Below are 18,735 nucleotides of genomic sequence, written 5' to 3'. Positions count from 1 at the left end.
GATTAAATGAGTTAATATACATAAAGCATTTGAAACAATGCTGTGCATAGAATAAGTACTTTTAATAAGCATTAGCTTTTGTTATTTATTGTATTTCTTCAGTTTGGCCCACTGGCTAAGATTTGGCAGCACACATATGAAAGCTTTATGGCCCTAGTGGTATGTTGTGGCATTCCATCTCGGAGACCCAGAGGACGGAGAACTGCCTCCTTCCCAGCTCAGCGCACAGCTACAATGAATGGCTACGTATCAAAGGTGAGATGTTTTTATTTGGGTTCATCACAGAGATTGAATAGAGTCTCATGACATTCATTCATATAAAATATCATAAAAATAGTTGCAGGCATAAATAAGAATGACTGTTCTATTTTATAACGCACAGTCCTTTTTGTTGATTACAAATAAGAAGTATATGAAGTTAAGATGCAGAAATGGTCTAATTTGATTTCAGCAATTTCTAAAAATTGAATTATAAAATTACGGACCCATAAAAAAGATGCTTTTTAAATGGAACCAGCCACCTTAAAAAATATCCTGAAAAATGTGGTTAAAACTTAATACTTCAAAGATAGAGAACAAAATAAAAATGTTGCTTGTTGGCCTGACTTTTGAGGACCTGGACCCTCCAGGAATCCTGGCCTTGGTGAAGTGACCTGACAAGCCTCTTGCTGGGATCTGTGTCAGATGCAAACAAAATTGCTCTTGATTTTGGTCCATAAATGGAGACAGGATTCCCTCATTGCTGGATGACTTGAAAAGAAGCTTTGCTTTTGCTATGCATTTGGCTTCACAATCTTCATTGACAAATAATTCTAAAAAGAAAACAGAAAGAATGTTAAAAAAAAATATTTAAGTTAGGGATTCTCAGCCTAGGCACTACTGACATCTAGAATCACATGACTTTTTGTCATCGGGGACTGGCCTGTGCACTGTGGCATGTGCAGCGTCTTGGCCTCTACCTGCCCCCCATCAGCTGCAGCCCCCAAAGCGCCAACCCAAATGTCTCCAGACACTGCCACCCATCCTTCTGAGTGCAAAACTGCCCCCAGTTGAGAACCACTGGTTTAAATCAAAAGAATCTAAATCAGTAAGAAGAGATTACTGTTTTTTAAATGGTCAAGACCAATCAGACTACTGGCAAGTAGAAACCAGTGTGTGTGGGCATCAACAAAGTATGATACTGGGGGCAAAGAGAACTTATATCTCTGCAGTTGTGGCTGTGACTCTGTTACCCTAACAAAAACAGCTGTTCTATTACCAATACGAGTCAAAGGAAGTCTTTAAATGCCTGAAGTGTCCCTTCTCCGCTTGGCAAAATGGGCTTTACTTCCTTGGTAAAAACCATCCTCAGCCATAGGATCCTATGCTCACCTGTTCCTATCTCTATAAAAGCTTGGCTTTCATAGTAATTTACTTATTCATATGTCTATTGTCCCTAGGCCATGAACTGCTCGTGGGCAAGAAATCATGACTTGGTCACCTCAACATCTCAATTCCTAGCATGTAGTAGATGCTCAATAAATCCCGACTGAAAGAATGAAGGTATAAGTTCTGGACCCACCACCAGCAAACCTCCCATCTAGACTGGCATTCATGACTGAGGTGACTGAGGAAAATTTAAAAGGGAGAGTATGTGATGCAGGCCGTAAAGAACAAAGTTTTGATAGACACAACATGGGCAAGGGAACAGCATTAGCAAAGGCATCCTGGCAGGTAACGGCAATCCCTGTGGGGATCTGGGGGACTAGCTAGTTTGGGTGATGTTCAGGGTTAATGTAGACCTATACCGAGCCCAGATTTGGGGATCTGTGCATGCTAGGGTAAGGAGTTAGCTTGCAGGATGGTTTGGGACAAGAAAGTGTGAAGGTAGGGAGATCAGTCAGAAATGCTGGCTATTATCCTGACCCACATTGCTAAAAGTCTGAGGGATTTCTTCTAGAATTCCTGAAACCAATTTTTTTTTTCCCCCAAACGAGGAAGTTCTGCCTATAATCTGTGACACCCTAAGAACATCGTTTCCATCACAACACACATCACTAAATTTCCCACAGGCTGAAGGGCTGCAACGCCGCAACTGCTAATTAGGTCAGTCTACTGAACAGCCACCAAGGCAAGAACCAAGCTGGACGGCCGACTGTAGTTCACGAGGCCGAGGGCCTTACCGGTAGGGAGTACAGGAGCACGGCCACGAAGAGCAGTAGGATGAGCAGGATCAGCAGGCCGATGATGACCCACTTAAAGCGGCGCCACACGATGAACTTCATGGTCTTACACGGGTTGGTGAACCAGAGGAAGGAGGTTTCTGGTCGGCTGCATTGCAAAGAAATGGTTTTACCCACCCAACTTGGTATTCTACTTCAGAACCTAACACAGTTTGAAGAACACTTAATAACATTGATAAAGTCAAGCAAAGACATTATTCCCCTTAGCTGGCTGAGAAAGATTTTTTTTAACATTTTATGGCCCCCTAAGATGCTGAAGATACTCTGGACTTTGGTTTGTGGGAAAGGGGAGAAGTTAAAATGAAGCTAGATCACCAAGCTCTCCACCCCCTGCCCCCCACCCCCATGAAGTGCAAAATTAAGACAACACCGAATCCATTCCATTAAGCGTATTGGAAGGGGGGGCTTTCAGACTGCAGGTGTTTGGGGATCAGACATCATGGAGAACAAAGAGGGCCTCTCACTTTGGTGGGTCTAGCTTGGGGTTCATGTTGGGTTCATCACGTCCCTTCCCGGCTGGCCTCTCGTCCGCCTCCTTCTCATTGAGGATTTCCAACGTCATCTCCACTTTCCCCTTCAGTAAAGCAGAACAGGTTAAACACATGACATCACGTTTCACAAATATTTTCATTTCAACCCAAGGAGTATTCCCTGAGCAATGATTTTTATTTTTGTAAAACAATCCTTAGATTGCCCTAAATTTTCCTCAAGAGATTTCATCGCATTTCCTCTTCCATGTGTTTCTGAAGCAACCCCATGTGGGAAACTGAGAGGACAAATTGCTTTCCCTCCGTCTGCTCCCTACTTTTCATTCTCTGTACCCCGTCCTCTAACTTTCTCAAATCCATCTCTTTGCCTTCTCACGCACCGTCCTTTGTAACTTTATTTGGAAAAGATTAACCTAAATCCTGCTAATGACAACATGCAGCTCCATACTTCCTGCTTAACCATGCTCGCCCCGCTGTACGGAGCGGGGAGGGCACTCCGTGGGTACTCGATGTACTGAGCTGAATATATGAATGAATGAATGAATGCTGCCTCTGTGTCCATACAGGTTCCTAAGTGACACACTGGACACCGTTTAAGGCTTCTACATGGATAATCCCGTGTGACGCTCACAGCAACCCTATAAACCAGGTACTGTGATGACCCTCATGTGTACTCGAGGATGCTGAGGCCCAAAGAGGTCTAAAAGTTGCCCACTTTTATGGCCAGACTTGTCACAGGCCTTCTGGACCCTGGAATGCCCACTAGGTCACCAATAGTCTGAGGACCCCACCCCTGACAGCTGCCTTGGTGGTGGAGCCGGAGGACTTCCTCTGCTGACGAGTACGACAAAGTGAGGGGTCTGACAGTGGCAAGTTGCTACATCTCTCCTAGTCTGTTTTGGGGGTTGGTTTTTTATTTTACCTAGTTCAGTAGTAGTTCTATTTTTTAAGTAAAAAATTTATATGTTAAGTATGCTTCAGTTAAAATATTTCTTAATGTTCTACCCCCAGCCTGTTTCTTGAATCTACAAACTGGAGATAATGTCTCCTTTATGGAATTGTCAGTACAACTAAATGAGATTATGTATAACTACTCTGTAGTGGTAGAAAACAGATAAATGGTTTCCTGGGTCAGGAGTGGAGAGAAGAGTCGACTGCAAGGGGCACAAAGAAACTTCTGGAACAATGGGAATGTTCTGGATCTTGGTTCAGGTGATGGTCTCAGAAGTGTATCAGTCAAAACTCATGGAATTGTGCACTTTAAGTAGATGCAGTTTATTCTGTGTAAATTATACCTCAAAGTTGTTTTCAAAACCATGATTATGAATGTGAGGCACTTAGCATGTTGCTGGGCTCCTAATGAGTGCTCTAGGATGTTAGCTGTTAGCAGTAGCAACAGTACATGATGAATGAGGTCCTCTTCTCTGACCTGGCACGGCGACCCGGACTTCTGCTTCTCTATCACAGTCTACCTGAAAGTTCTCTCAATTTGCTTATAAGTTCCAGCCTTTGTGTCCAGTGAATGTCAGGACTCCCTGCTTCCTCCACCTTCTTAAATTTATTGTTTTTAACAGGAAGAGTTGGAATTTGAAGTTCCTTTTTCTGTACTGAATTGTACCAAAAGCTCAGGGTAACTCAGCCTTCCCGGTGACGGAGGGTCCTCAGGAAATACCATGTATCCGCCTGGGCTCCCAGCTTTTCCACCATTCCAATCTCTCCACCTTCCATACGAACCCACACAAATGCTCACAGCACCCATCACCTTCCCCTGGGATCCCAGTACAAGCCATTCCTGTAACTTAAGGTCTCTCCAATTTAACACTTCCTTATCTGGCATCAGCTGAGGGCGGGCAGAGCCTAAATGACAAAAGGAATGAATGACCCGAACTGGGAAACAGTCCTACCGCCATCACACGGGAGCCATCTTTATCTGCATAGCATGGCCACCAGCCTTTCATGGACTTCTGCTCAAATAGTGAGGCGGTTTTTGCCTTCAGGGGGTTCATGGCTTTGAGGTCTGGAATCATGTCCAAATTGCATTTCTCTGATGATTTTGCTGGAATGATGGTACGATGCAAGTCAAGTTCCAGGAAACCTAGCCAAGGAGACAGACCCAAATAAGCTTCAATGGATCAGCCATTGTTCACAAGTGAACAGAAGGTTCTTGTCAGGGGAGAGGCAGACAGTGATTTCAAGCAGGTAATGGGTGAGTTAGAGAAAGGGATCCTGGTAGACATTTAAAATTCCTTCTGGATAGGATGGAAAGTGGTAGAAGAAATGTCTGTCCACTGCTCTCTGTCTCAGAGGGTGATGTGGTTTATTTCTCAAAGATACAAATATAAACAGAGCTCTTCTACAAGCTCAAAAGAATTAAACATCTATAGATATCTGCCGAAGGCAGATTTGAAATGTGCTCAGAGCAGTCTCAAGCTACCCTGAACAGAGGCACTGTGGGCACTGTGGCTACCTGTGCTTATTTAGGAGTCATATCGTGCTGAGAGGTGAACAGTGAAGCTTTTTTACCTTCAACTGAGGAAGGCAGTAGACTGATGAGGGGTTGTGGGGGAGAGCCAGGGAACTCTAGGGAAGGCAAAGATCTGCATTTAAAGAGTGGGAGGGAAAAACAAAGCAGACCCAGGGCCTGGGAGAAGGGAATTCAGAAGAGCATTATGTTATTGTGGTGGTCTTGGGGCATGTGTACCGAGAAAGGGAAGGGCCCAAGGTGGGGGGTGTTTAATAAGAGCCTTTAACCACGGAGGAGGATGGACCCCGGTGAAAGAACAAGTGCTGGTGACATTAGGGGACTGAGAGCAGGGTGGAGGAGGAAGCCAATTCTGATGTGCTGTGGAAGCAGCGTGGGTAGTCTGGCTGTGGAGTCAAGGCTGAGGCATTCCCTTGTGGATATAGACTTTGAGTGTTCAAGGCAAGACAGGAGCTGGTGTAAGAGCCTCCTTGGGGGCCCTTGAATGCGGATGGGGCCTGCTGAAAAGAGTGACGTTCACTGTGCCGTTCTCAGAGGGCTTGAGACAGTGAGCACGCAGGCCACACTGCCCCGAGGACATGGGGGCAGTGAGTACAGCCCAACCCCTCATTACTCATGGTACTGGTGATTTAAATCACTGACTCAGATTTTAATTGATTTCACTAATTCCAAGTAAAATTTCTTAGAGAAAAGTATCCAAATGTAAGCCCTACCCAAATAGTCATCCAGAGAAAACTTGTCATTATCCCATATCTGAATGATGAGTCGGGGTGGGACCCGGAATTCGGTTTGGTCAATACTCCAGAAATGCTCCTAAAATGACAAGAGAAAAAAAACCAAGTGACATGGATTACTGGACTTTGAAACCTTACCCTCGGGTCCCTTGAAACCCTAGTATCAGGGCACGGGGCCTTCGTTCTCTTCCACAACCCCCCTCTAAAAACCCCTCCCCCTTACCCTCAACCCTCCGGCCCATGATATGGAGGGTAGCCAGGCTGCCCAGGAAATCTCAAGGCCACCAGCTGGGTGACAAAAAGGTTGGCCCAGGCAATTCCCAAACAGAAGGTTTCCGGCCTGCCATGTTCCTATCGGTGTGACTTCCTGCTGCCTCTCCTGTGGTCTGGAGAGTTCGATCTGTGGGTCCCCCACCCCAGACCACTAGGGCCAGCTCAGACAAACCTCCCAAAGCCAAGCTGTTCTAGGCCAGCCCACCCACACTAACACCTGCTGGGGTGTCACATTTGCTCAGTGACCTTCCACACCCCCGCCACGGATGTTTGAGCACACTCCTTTCACTCATGGGGGTGAGGAGACTGGGGATCAGCTTTCACTCTTATCAGCAGATTTAAAATGTCCTGATATTTTTGGCTTTTGAAAATATTGCTGTGTTTTACATGCTCTGGTCAACCCAGACCCATCGATTCCTCATTCTAAAGTTAAGTGGAGGGATGGCTGGGTGAGGGTCCTCCAAGATCTCACCTCTGGTCTCTGCCTCTGAACAATATTAGCCAAACAGAGTAACACCTCCACAGCCTAATTACTCCTGCATGCCTCAGGCTCCAGCAGAATGGGATTCCCCCAGTGTTTCATTAATTCAAAGAAGGATGGTTGGGTTGTTTCTTGTTTTTCTTTCTTTCTTTTTTTTTTTTTTTTTTTTAGAGGAGGGGGAGAGAGAATCCAAGCAGGCTCCATGCCCAGAGCAAGCCTGACTTGGGGCTCGCTTTCACCACCCTGACATCATGACCTGAGCCTAAATCGAGTCAGATGTTTAACCAACTGAGCCACCCAGGTGCTTTGTTTCTTGTTCTTCAGATGACATCCCAGAAATGTTGGCTCTGAGGGACTAGGTAGCCCATTCTGGTGTTGGTTGGCCTCATTGACTGTCCCATGTGGGGTCATGCTCCCGCAGCGGCACACAGGGCACTGAGACATCCAACACTAAATGTGAGTAGGTAGGAAAGGCCGTCCCCTTCTTGCCTGTCTGCCTCACCATCTGGAAACGTGCGTGATTTGACATCAGGTTGGGCCTCTGTGTTCTAGAAAGTGCCCTTTGAAGGCATTTATCTCACTTGGCACGGAAAAGTGCTCCCTACACCAGCAGCACTGAGTAGCACCAGCAGAGGGTAGGGTCTGGCTAGGTGGGACATAAGGCAGGTGAATTCTGGTGAGGTCTAGGGAGAGGAGGTGAGCAGGCATAGCTAGGGAAGATTTACAGAATGTGGGGAGCAGGAATGGGATAGGGGATCTATAAAAGGCATCTCTCATTATTGTCTGCTGAGATTCAGGCCTCCCTTTTGGGAAAAAAGCCTCAGATTTTCCCTGGGGAAATCTCCTCCTATGCACTTTGGGAAGAACTGACTCTGGTTCGAACTCCAGAGCTGGGCCAGTCCTAGCACTGCATCCCCAGGCCACGTTGGTTGGTTCCGGAATGGGAACGTGACTCCAGACAGAGAGAGACACGGAGGCCCAATTCCAGAACTCTGGTTGGCTCCACTGGGGGTTGATTCTTCTATTTCTGCTGAGGATGCTGGGAGGGCAAGAGGTAGGCTAGGCTGCGGGCAGCCATCTTGCCTCACCAGGGAATGAGGTCCATGGGAAAGGGCAGAGAGAGGGGTGGAGAAAATGAGAGCAATTCCTAAAGACGACAGTTCAATCTTAAACCTGCCGACCCTGCACTTTTTAGTAATGTGAACCAATAAATCACTTTTTTTTTTGGTATAAGCCAATTTCAGTCGAGTTCTGTAACTAGAGTCTTACTAATTAAGACCATGAGAGCCTTGACCCTTGATGAAAGTGCTTCTGAAGGAGGTAAAGGAGATGCTGAGGTTTAATAAAGAAGGTGAAAGGGAAATTTCACCGAAATATCTTGCCTCTGTTTGGTTAAGGAGTCAAACAGTGCTGCTTATGGGAAGAAATCAGTCTCCCTCTGACATAAAAACACTCGAGTATTTGCATATATGAACACAGCATCCTCAGGTCGACCCTTTATTAGGTCCTTTACCCTGTGCCCACCTGTTAGGCAGCGGCAGTTGTGTTTCTGATCTTTCTGAATGGCACAAAGAGCTGTCTTAGCTTTGTGACCCTAGGCAAGTATCTGCACGTCTGTGGGTCTCAGATTCCCCATCTCCTCAAGGGGGAGCTGGGCTCATGACCTTGGAGGTGCTGGCAGCTCCTACTTTTCCCGTATCTTTTAAGGTGGACCCATGACACCCGCTTCCCGTGGGCATAGATCAGAACTCACTTTTTTAGCAACAATACAGAGCTGTTCCGCTGGGAGGTAGTCAAATGGGAAAACAAATCTCCAGTTAAAATTCCCTTCACCATCCAAGGACCTGTAATGGACATCTGTTTTCTGTTTGTTTTCTTCATTGCCAGGAATCCAGCTGAAAAGCAGAAGCAAACAGACTTTAGCTTCATGTGATTGACAAGTAATCTAGCCGCAAAATTGTGCAGTGATTAGGGGAGTGAAGGGCAGGAGAATTAATGCACTTTTTTTTGGACAGGTTCCAGTTATGTAGGGAGCTGGGGGTGATTTATGAAGGGGGGTGCTCTGTTGCATCCAACACAGGTTGTAGCCAAATAAAATATAATTCCTCTAAAGCCAAAGCAGGAAACCCTTTAGACTTCAGTTAGCAGGGATAAGGTGACATTTTCTGGAAAATATCAACAACATAGCTTCTATTCTGGGAACGCTGCAGCTTGTGGCTACGATGCTAGTCTTCCTACCTATAACTCATCAGTGGCTGTCATCACTGCTGATAGGCTTAATGAATATGAGTTAGTTCAAAAATTTAGCATTTCCCCTTCCATGTTTTACTTAAGCAAACAAAACAGGCATGACTCAAGTCATCCTACGACTTCCTTTTTTTTATTATTCTTAAATTCACTGTGATCACATTAATGAGACGAGCAAGGGAGATGTAAGCTGTTATTTCCATGTGCATCTCAATGAAAATTCATTTCCATAAACAATTTAACATCTTAACTTTTGACATTTGAAAAGTTTCTTGTGGCTTGTGCCTGGCAGGGAGTAGGCCTATTGAAGGAATGAATGAACGAACATGTAGGGGAAGTTGCTGATGTCACATCTGCCTACTATTGGGACGGGTTCTGTTTGGGAACTAGGAGACCACTTGATTTTAGACTGGGCAGAGGGCATGAGAATCCCACTGCAATCAACCATAGTGGAGTTTTTAAAAAAGACTGATACCTGGACGACCCCCCCATCCCCCCCGCAAAGAGATTCTCAGTAGGAGGCAGGCCTCGCTATGAACACACTCTGCCACTTACCATTCTGGGCTTCCTCTCCCACCGCAGATGAAGTTAACGATATGTGCTCCCTTCCCCTCGTCAACATGAGGACAGAGTGGAAGACTATGGCTTAGAAGGGCCAGAATGGAAAGGGCAAAAGCCCTGGTTGTGTTACTGATCATCTGCCATACTCAGCATGCCTTGTTTTATTCTTCCCAACAACTATATAGCTTGCTCCACTTTACAGATGTGAAAACTGAGGTCCAGACAGAATAACTTCCACAGGGGCACATAGCCATTAATGGTCAGAATTAAGTATTAAGAATTGAGGGAAATTGGAAGTGGAGGTGAACCATGAGAGACTATGGACTCTGAAAAACAATCTGAGGGCTTTGAAGGGGCGGGGGGTGGGAGGTTGGGGGAACCAGGTGGTGGGTATTGGAAAGGGCACGTATTGCATGGAGCACTGGGTGTGGTGCAAAAACAATGAATACTGTTACACTGGAAAAAAATATATATATAAATATATAAATATAAAAGAATTCTGAAGCCCTGGTTGGTCTGACTCCAAAGTCCAGGGCTATTCTTGTGCCTCCAGGGACCATAGAGAGTACCAGAAAGTCACATGCTACCATTAGATCCTATTGTTAATAGTGGTATTAATACCAATTAACTACAATAGTTGTCCTTGCTAGTTAATTAACTAATTAGCTAGCTTAGTTGAAAGATTCATCTATTCACTTTTAACCTTTTAAATTAACTCGAGGAAGAGAGTTTACAGTCTTTGGGCAGGACCTTGGTGACTTCACCTCCTTGACAAGATCCCCAAAGTGCCACCATCCTCCTGCCCCAGACCGCTCACCCCATGAAGCTCCTCCCTCTTTTTCTCTCCTGAATCTTTTTTACTTAATTCTAAATATCAATCTTTTCACATTATTTTAAGACGAGTTAACTTTCTGTATTTGCATATGCACATGTAAAACTTTGTATACCTCCCACACGTGAAGTGTCCTAGCTAGCCCGTTACCCTGTGGCAGACAGTAAGCACCGTGTGTATTAGGGTTAGGAACACACCATGTGTATCAGCATGTGGTGGTGCTAGGGATACTACTGATGCATGATTCATCTTTTCACATACAGCATTTAGATTTTAATTCCAAACAGGACATGGTACTTTAGGTTGTGTTTTTATTCTTTGATTAGAGTTTTCTCTCAGTCCAGTATTCCTAGAGTTTCTCTGATTTGAAAAAAAAAAAAAATAATGCTTATGACAGTCAAATAAATTTGCATATATATAATTAGCTAGGATTAGTTTTCCTTGGGGAATGGTAATAAGATCCTGAAATGAGAAAGAATAATGAAGAACTTGATGAAACATTCCCTGTTTACAGTGAACCCAAATGATAGTAATTATGTCTTCAACAAAGTTTTGATTGAAGGCCACTTGGGATCAAAAGTGAAACTTTGTTATCACTTTATGAATATATTAAATTTCAACAAATCTTATCTTTTACATATCAAAGAACCAAAGTTGGTCTCTGGAATAGTAATCCTACTAGCTAACACATACACAGTGGGATAGTTCATGTTCGGTGTTAGTGTGACTGGCCATAGGCTGCCCAAATGACACATTATTCTGAGTATGTCTGTGAGGGTGCTTCTAGATGAAATTAGAATCTGAACTGGTGGACTGCGTGGAGTAGACTGCCCTCCCCAGTGTGTGTGGCCCTCATCCAATCTGCTGAAGGCCTGACTAGAACAAAAGGCAGAGGAAGGAGGAGTCAGCCTCTACTAAACCTCTCACTTTCCTGAGCCTCCAGGTTCCAGAGGGCAGAACCAGGGACTTCTCAGCCTCCAGAATCATGTGCGCCAAATCCTTAAAATACACTCTCTCTCTCTTGCTCTCTCGCTCTCCCTCTACACACACACACACACACACACACACACTACTCCTTGTCTCCCTAGAGAACCCTGATACACATAGTGTTTACTGTCTGCCAGGCACTGCCCCAAATGCTTTGAGTTACTCAATATTCTGAATATCCCAGAGCAGCAGGTACTATCTGCAGATGGGAAACTGCGAGCTCACTGGCCCACCTGGTAGGGAAAGTTATCAGGATTTCAACCCAGGTAGTGTGGCTCCAGAGACCGGCATTTTCATCGCTATGCCATTCTGTACACAACCTCTTTGAGGACAGAACGTGAAATTAACACCAACATGGATTACGGTAATCGATGATACAAGTAAGAGGATGATGAATGGCTCTGATGCTTCACATGTGGGATGCAGGCATTCCATAAATGGTGGAATCAAAGTTTTTTTTTTTTTAAATATGCTCATGTTTCCTCTTTTCCATGGACATTAGCTGCTGGTAGCAAAATATACAGAAACTGAAATATTAAAAAGCCTTCCTTGTGTTTCTAGGGCTACTCAAGGTATCATAAACGAATAAAATGAACTGCACGACTAAAAAGAAAAAACAAGGCTGATAATAAACTGAACCCACTTTACAAGAGATGTAGAAGTATGTATCAGTGCTAATAGTCATTTGATACGTCTGCTTATAAACAAAATTCATACAGATTTCTCTGTATGTCGCTGGAGCTCCCTAAGCAGATTAAAGAAACAGCTTCCTCTGACCAAGGATCCTAGAGAGGACACCTTGAATAATGCTGCTGCCCATTCCTTTTCCGTCAAAGCCAAGTGAGCATCTAACCTTACCCTTTGACATAGATGTCACTCATTTCCTCTCCTGTGATGCTCTTCTCGTCCAAGAGAACGTCCTTGGTATTCCAGATGATCACGCGCAGGTAGTATCTGCAAAGAGCACGTTTTGAAGGTGCTTTTTTCTCTGGTCTTGCACCACGGCCCCAGTCCAATGTAGCAGGCTCTCAAGACTACTTACTTTTTGGCTTTCCTGGGGGTGATGTTGAAAGGAGGGCCTGGTGGTCCCAAACTCTTAGGGAAAACATCTACCCACATCTGAAGTTTCCCCTGAATCGTTCAAAAATGATAAAAGAAATTAAGTTGTATTATGAGTAGCAGAGACTATAACTTTCTTTCAGATTTTCTAGGTGAATCTGTTTCTTCAGGCCTGCCTATGTGCTATCCATATGGAAAGCGACAAAGGAGAGCAGAGGAGCAAACCGAGATAAATAATCTGTCTTCACGGTCCTTTAGGCCACCCACTTCCCACTCTCACCAGGAGTCTCTGACGGCTGCGTGTGCCCACCTCCATCATTGTCTGAATGTCCCACTGCTCACACAACCCCCAACACACGCACATGCACCCTCTTATAATGACTTGGAACTTGGATCCTTCACTCAGAACTCTATCACATTGCCTACGTATTATCAGTCCTGATTTTGTGACAACGAAGGGTTTCTCTACTCACCTCCAAATAGGAAATCAAAATAATGTAAAATGGTATTTAATTTATAAAAGACTTACAACATGGCACTTTCTTTTTTTTTTTTAATTTTATTTATTTATTTGACAGGCAGAGATCACAAGTAGGCAGAGAGGCAGGCAGAGAGAGAGAGAGCAAGAAGCAGGCTCCCTGCTGAGCAGAGAGCCCAATGCGGGGCTCGATCCCAGGACCCTGAGATCATGACCTGAGCCGAAGGCAGCAGCTTAACCCACTGAGCCACCCAGGCGCCCACAGCATGGCACTTTCAAAGGAAAGACCCAAACAATGGCAAGACCCTCCTTCATCACTATCCACGTGGCCCCTGTGATGAGCCACCTGGTGCACTGTGGCCCAGCTTCCTCCCTGGCTCTGAGGTCTCAGTACCACCTCACCCAAGTGGGGCCTAGCACAGTGCTTCCCCACGCCGTGGACAGTTGGGCCAAGGTATTTGGAAGTAGATGGAGCTACACTGTAACATAAAAACCTTAGAAACGCTCTATCACATTCTGATACATAGAAAGGTGACCACAGGAAGAGCACAGAGGAACAGAATGAGAGAGAGAAACAGACAAGAGAGGGGAGAGATCCTGGTCCAAGGTTGTTCTGAGCCATAGTCACCCTCCTCCCTGGATTTAGTGAATTACTTGGAAATTCTTAAAATAATGCCTCTTTGGAATAAAGCTAATCTGAGTTGCTTTTCTATTTCTTGTCTATCTAAAAGTGTCCAAAAGAGAAGAGGCACATGTGGGTCAGCTCCTGCCACGGTGTTTGGGATGTGGATGATGGATTTTTACAGGGAGAACGCTCTTACCTGGGAGATGTTGGGCTGGAAGGTGCTGTGCAAAGTCCTGGTTTCCACATGCTCAGGGACCAGTCCCTGAGTCCTGAGGATATGAAGGGCAAGACGCTCGTCAGGGGCCCCGAGGTGCTGGTGCAGGATTTTGTTGGCTTCTGGAATGGAAAATGGCATTGACAGGGATGGGCATCTGCAAACCGTTCAACCAGATTGCCTGGAGGAGCATGCAACCCTTCATCCCAGAAGGGCGAACTGGGCAAGCAGGGCTAGTGTGCGAACTTGGATCTGTGAAGGACTCATGGATAGAAACAGCTCTTGACTATGGGCCCTGCCCCAACCAGGCTCACAGCTGACTTGGGGGCTGCCAATAGCAAAGGGGCCAGAACACACCATAATGTGTCCATGACAGCAGCCTCTGTTTACTTTTCTGGCAGAGGCAGCCAGATTCTGTTTCACAGCCAGATTCTGTTTCCCAGCCTCCCTTGCGGTTAGGTGTGGACACAGGATCTAGTCGGGCTCGAAAGTAACACAAAAGTGACACATGTATCACTTCCAGACCTGGCACATAAAACCCTCTCATGAAAGATATTCTAGGTGCTGTTCCCTTTTGGATGCAGAAGGAACAGCAACTTCAGGTGCCTGAGTTGAAGAGCAGAGCCGCAAGACGGAAGGGCCTGGGTCTGTGATGCATTGCTGCCTGTTGGAATACTGAGTGAATTTCAGAGAAATAAACTACTGTTTTAAGCCACGGACATGTGACATTGAAAGTTTAGCTGTTATAGAGGCTAGCATTACTGTGGCATTTTACAATCAGCCCTTGAATTCTCGGACACTTCTCCCATGGAGAGGTGGAGTCTCTGTCCTCTTCCTGTGAATCTGGAGACCTATCTGAGCATTCAAGTGTGGAGGAAGAATGCCCTGTGACTTCTCAGGCAAGGCAGGCAAGTCCACGTAGCTTCTGCTGGTCCTTGAAGGGAAGCCACCTGCCACATACGGAGCATGAGTATCTGGAGACTGCCCTTCTGGAAGGGCCTGAGGGGATATTCTGATTGTTAGCCCCAGCCAAGAGCCAGCAGCAGCTGTCGGCCATGCATACAGGCCATCCTCAACACCCAGCTTCGTCAAGTCTTGGGATGACTGCAGCCTCCCCTGCCCTCAACGTCTGATAGCAATGAACCACAGGGCCCGCTCAGGTGAGACGTGCCCAGTGAGCCCTTCCTCAGTTCCTGACCTGCAAAACTGAGCAAAATGAAATGGGTGTTTTTCAGCCGCTAAGTTTTGTGATTTGTTAGGTAACAAGAGTAACTGGAATGAGCCTTGTGACTGAGACAGTTTTGGGGGTTATTTGGGGGCACTCTTAGCTATGAGGCCACATGGCTTGCCAGTTAATTCCCAGTCCCTTTTGCAAGTTCTCATGTTGACAGCAACATCAACATCTCCTAAGCAGCTCATCACCCCTGGTACTAAGTCCTCCTCAAATGGAAGGGAAGGACAAAACATAGTTTCTTGCTGTGTCGAGAATAAAGAGCTGAGGATCGGGAAAGCAACTATACTCCCAGGGGTCTGTACTCAGCCCTCCCTGGAGATCCTGCACGTCCTCCAAGGCAAGCCCCACGGCCGCCCACTCTGGGAAGCCCCCCTCCCTACGCAACACTGAGTAACACCGCAGCTCTTATGCTGTTAAGCTTATCTCAAGCTTTGTCGTAGTGCAGCTAGCTGGCCATGTGTCAGGACAGAGTGTATTATAAATTACTGCTGAAGAAAGAGCAAGACCCCAAGCTCAGACGTGGGCCAGATGTGAACTCAGAAGATTCTTCAAACCACCCCCACCCCCCATATCCCTGGGCCTTCTCAGAGAAGGGCTGGAAGAACGATGGACTAAGCCTGGGAGAGAAAGGCTCTCACTACCACCTGAGCACTTTTGAGCTAAATTATGAACTAATTATGCATTACAAAAAGTAGTTAATTACTAGAACTTTGTGTTCAAAGCTCGAATGGCTATGACCTAAAAAGGTCAAGTGAAACAGAAGACAGACAAGAAAATGTGTATACTTTGACACTTGACAAGACAGCAGAGCTCAGCTATAATGGGGCTTTTGTTAGATAGTCATGTGTGCAGAGTCTCCTGTGGTATAACTAGGGCACGGCTCTGCCCCTCCCCCCACCCCAAAGAGATGGGCTATTACACTTTGTAACCAGCTGGTCTATGGTTATGTACTTACCAAATTCATCCAAGCTGTAGTCCCGCCCTCCATATCTGATTCGGCTTCCATCTTCGGAAAGGATGGGTGGTGGGAAGCCTTTGTATCTGGCTACATTCTGAAGCAACTGTGTTGGTCTCAACTGATCTCGCCAGGTGTTTACGCCAGAACTGTAAAGAACATTCCACACCCAGAGTTACTGCGGGGCACACAGGTCCTTCTTGGCTTCATACGCATATACTCCCAGTACTCACAGGCGTGCCCACGTAACGAGGGAGCAGGGAGTGTGCTCTACCCTCTGGCTCTTGTCTAGAAATCTATTTCAGGCCCCAAGTCCACAGTTACTCTGGCCTCAGCCAATGGATCCTTTCCCAGCTCCCCGCAATTTCCTCCTCCATAAAAATGAGGGGCCTGCTTACAGTAATCACAACAGACAAGCTCATAAACATAAACTTCAAGCTGTAGCTCATTAGACACTGTGCAAAGATGCCAACCAGCACTTAGGGGGCAAGACAGCCATCACAAAACTGATCAGGGGTCGGGGGAGAGCACGGCAATGCTATGGCCCTGTTCTCCCGCAGATAATCCCTTTATTAAAAACACTCAGAGGAGCAGTGGCTCAGTGAAGACAGGCACTGTGTAGAGAACCAAGGCTTTCCCACGTACTGATGTCGATGGAGCAAACGGTCTACATTTGTGGCCCAGGCAACTTACACACAGTACTGCTCAGGTATGCCGCAGTGGGACCCAAACCGGGAGAGGAATCGGTTTTCCAGATCAATGATGGTTTCTCCCACCTTTTCATCACGGGTAAAGGTGTCATAATCATAGACAGAGATTTTCAGATCTTTTTCTTGAGGTAAGTAGCAGCACAGTTCGTACATTCTAAATAAACAAATGCAAAGTTAGAATCTCCACGATTCTATGCAGGCCTCTCCAAAACTCCCCAGGGCTTTGTGCAGAGAATCCCCAGGTGGCAGCGGCAGCTGCTGGAGAACTGTGGTGACTGGGACAGCCAGGTGGGGGCAGTGGCCGGCGGCACTGGTAAGAGCATGGCTCTAAATACCTATGTTTGAATCCCAACCCTGCTGCTTACTAGCTGTGGGACCACAGGCCAGTTAGGTCACCTCCCTGTGTCCGGTTTTCTCGTCTGTAAAATAGTGACAGGATACCTACCCTCCCGTGTTGGTATAAGGGTTGGGTGGAGGACCGTTTAGAAAGCCTCTGGCATGACTGCATCACTGAAAGCCCAGTCACTATGATAATATTAGTTACTCACTGTAGTATCACTAACGTTATCATCACATGCCTATTAACTAGGGCACCCAGGCATCGCTGCCCAGCTGGGAGATCAGTGAGACACAGCACCCTGATTTACAGTGCCCTCTCGGTGCCCCTGCTAATCCCTCTGCCCCAAGAGAGACCACCACCCCAAGAACATCCCTGACCCCTGCAAGAGCACTATGAGGGGGTGTTAAGGGGTATGCACCAACAAAGTGTGAAGGGCAAAGTGCCAAGAAGGTGGTGCCTCCACCCACGCCCTCTGGTCTGCCATATGCTTTTCTGTAGATTCCATACTAAAATGAAAAGGCATCTGAGATAAAGACATAGAGCCCTCCCGCCAGCAGGTGTGCAGCCTGCCGTAGGTTCTGAAAGGATGATAAACAGGAATGGCCCAAGCTCTGGATGGGTAAGGTTTGGTTCTATATTTGCACCATCCACATAGGTATGGGGCCTACAGTATGTGCTCAACAAATTTGGTTGTAGGGAAACTATCAGAGGCCTCTCCCTTCTCCTTGCACAGGGGTGTGTGGACTGGTTCCTGCCCCCCAAGCCAGGAATGTTAATCCATTTGAACAGAAGGGTGTGTGCCATTGCTGCCGGGAGGAAAGCTTCCAGGATGTCTCCTGGATAAATCTCAATGCCTTCTCTAGATGGCTGTAGCCAGGCAGGGGCCTGCAGGAGGCAGGCAGCCACATGAGAAAAGGCACATGAATTGTGACCACACATGAAGCCCTGAGTCCACACGTGCCCCATAATATCACATTTTTAGAACTGGATTCCAAGGGAGATAAAACATGTGTCCCTCGAGAAAAAGAATTCTTTCATCAAATATGGTTGAAAACCAGTTCTTTTGGAGTGCCTCCAGTCAAACTAAAGTCTCTGAGAAGTCCTGCAATTATTATCTTTTTTAACCCAGGTGACTCAGTTTGATGAAGGAGTACTTCTTTTCCTGGAACACCAATTAACATTCTACAGAAGACATACATTCTGCTGAACTCGATCTGGATGTCACTATGGTGGGGTGGAAACATGCTGAACGACAGCTGAGCATGTGGGAAAGATTGCTTCTTTCTGAATTCCTCAGAATCCCTGAGGGTCTCTGCTGAGAAGAAAGTCACCCCCGTAAGATTGGGGCCAACGACCAAGAGCTGTCCAAGGGGCTACAGAGCCAGCATCGCCTCGGGGAGGGCGAATCTGCCTATACAGCAGGCACGGGCTGGCCGCGCAGAGCCTGACAGCATCACTTCCTCCCCGGGTGCCTCCTTGCAAGACTTCCTGCCAATTAAGCCTGTGCCTGGCTCCTCTGAGACGTGCAAATCAGACAGGGCTGCCTTTCTCCCGTAAAAGCTGGCTTTTCCCTGCTTCCCCATCTCCCTCACATGGAGCCCTCCTTCCTGCCCTGCGTGCCTTTTCCTGTCTAGACCTCAGGGCTGGATCAGCGGAAGAAAAGGAAAATGATCATATTGCCGTGCCAGAGGATTACTTCCATTCCCTGGGCCCGGCATGCAGCTTTGGGGTGTGCAGCAGAGGGGTGTGTGTGTGTGTGTGTGTGTGTGTGTGTGTACAGGTTAGTACTGAGTGTGCCCAAGAGCTGAGTGAG

The 18,735-nt window shown here is 46.5% G+C and overlaps 1 protein-coding gene across 6 annotated transcripts in view; it reads right to left on the bottom strand.

Moving 5' to 3' along the window:
* Window positions 1-249: 249 nt before the first annotated feature.
* Window positions 250-18,735, bottom strand: part of MYOF (myoferlin) — a 164,700-nt gene continuing 146,214 nt past the window's right edge. For all 6 annotated transcript variants that reach the window (XM_045068911.1, XM_045068912.1, XM_045068913.1 and 3 more), the window contains 11 exons: window positions 16,566-16,736; window positions 15,873-16,021; window positions 13,666-13,805; window positions 12,350-12,438; window positions 12,166-12,261; window positions 8,434-8,575; window positions 5,906-6,005; window positions 4,615-4,805; window positions 2,687-2,796; window positions 2,163-2,310; window positions 250-812 (listed from right to left, as the gene is read on the bottom strand). In XM_045068911.1, the coding sequence (XP_044924846.1) occupies window positions 774-812; window positions 2,163-2,310; window positions 2,687-2,796; window positions 4,615-4,805; window positions 5,906-6,005; window positions 8,434-8,575; window positions 12,166-12,261; window positions 12,350-12,438; window positions 13,666-13,805; window positions 15,873-16,021; window positions 16,566-16,736 (1,375 nt within the window). In that variant the 3' untranslated portion in view covers window positions 250-773. The remainder of the gene's footprint in view (window positions 813-2,162; window positions 2,311-2,686; window positions 2,797-4,614; window positions 4,806-5,905; window positions 6,006-8,433; window positions 8,576-12,165; window positions 12,262-12,349; window positions 12,439-13,665; window positions 13,806-15,872; window positions 16,022-16,565; window positions 16,737-18,735) is intronic.

The sequence above is a fragment of the Mustela putorius genome, unplaced genomic scaffold, assembly GCF_011764305.1.
Source record: "Mustela putorius furo isolate JIRA1106 unplaced genomic scaffold, ASM1176430v1.1 tig00003909_pilon_pilon_pilon, whole genome shotgun sequence".
Taxonomy (NCBI): Eukaryota; Metazoa; Chordata; class Mammalia; order Carnivora; family Mustelidae; genus Mustela; species Mustela putorius.
This window is presented reverse-complemented; position numbering and strand designations above follow the sequence as displayed.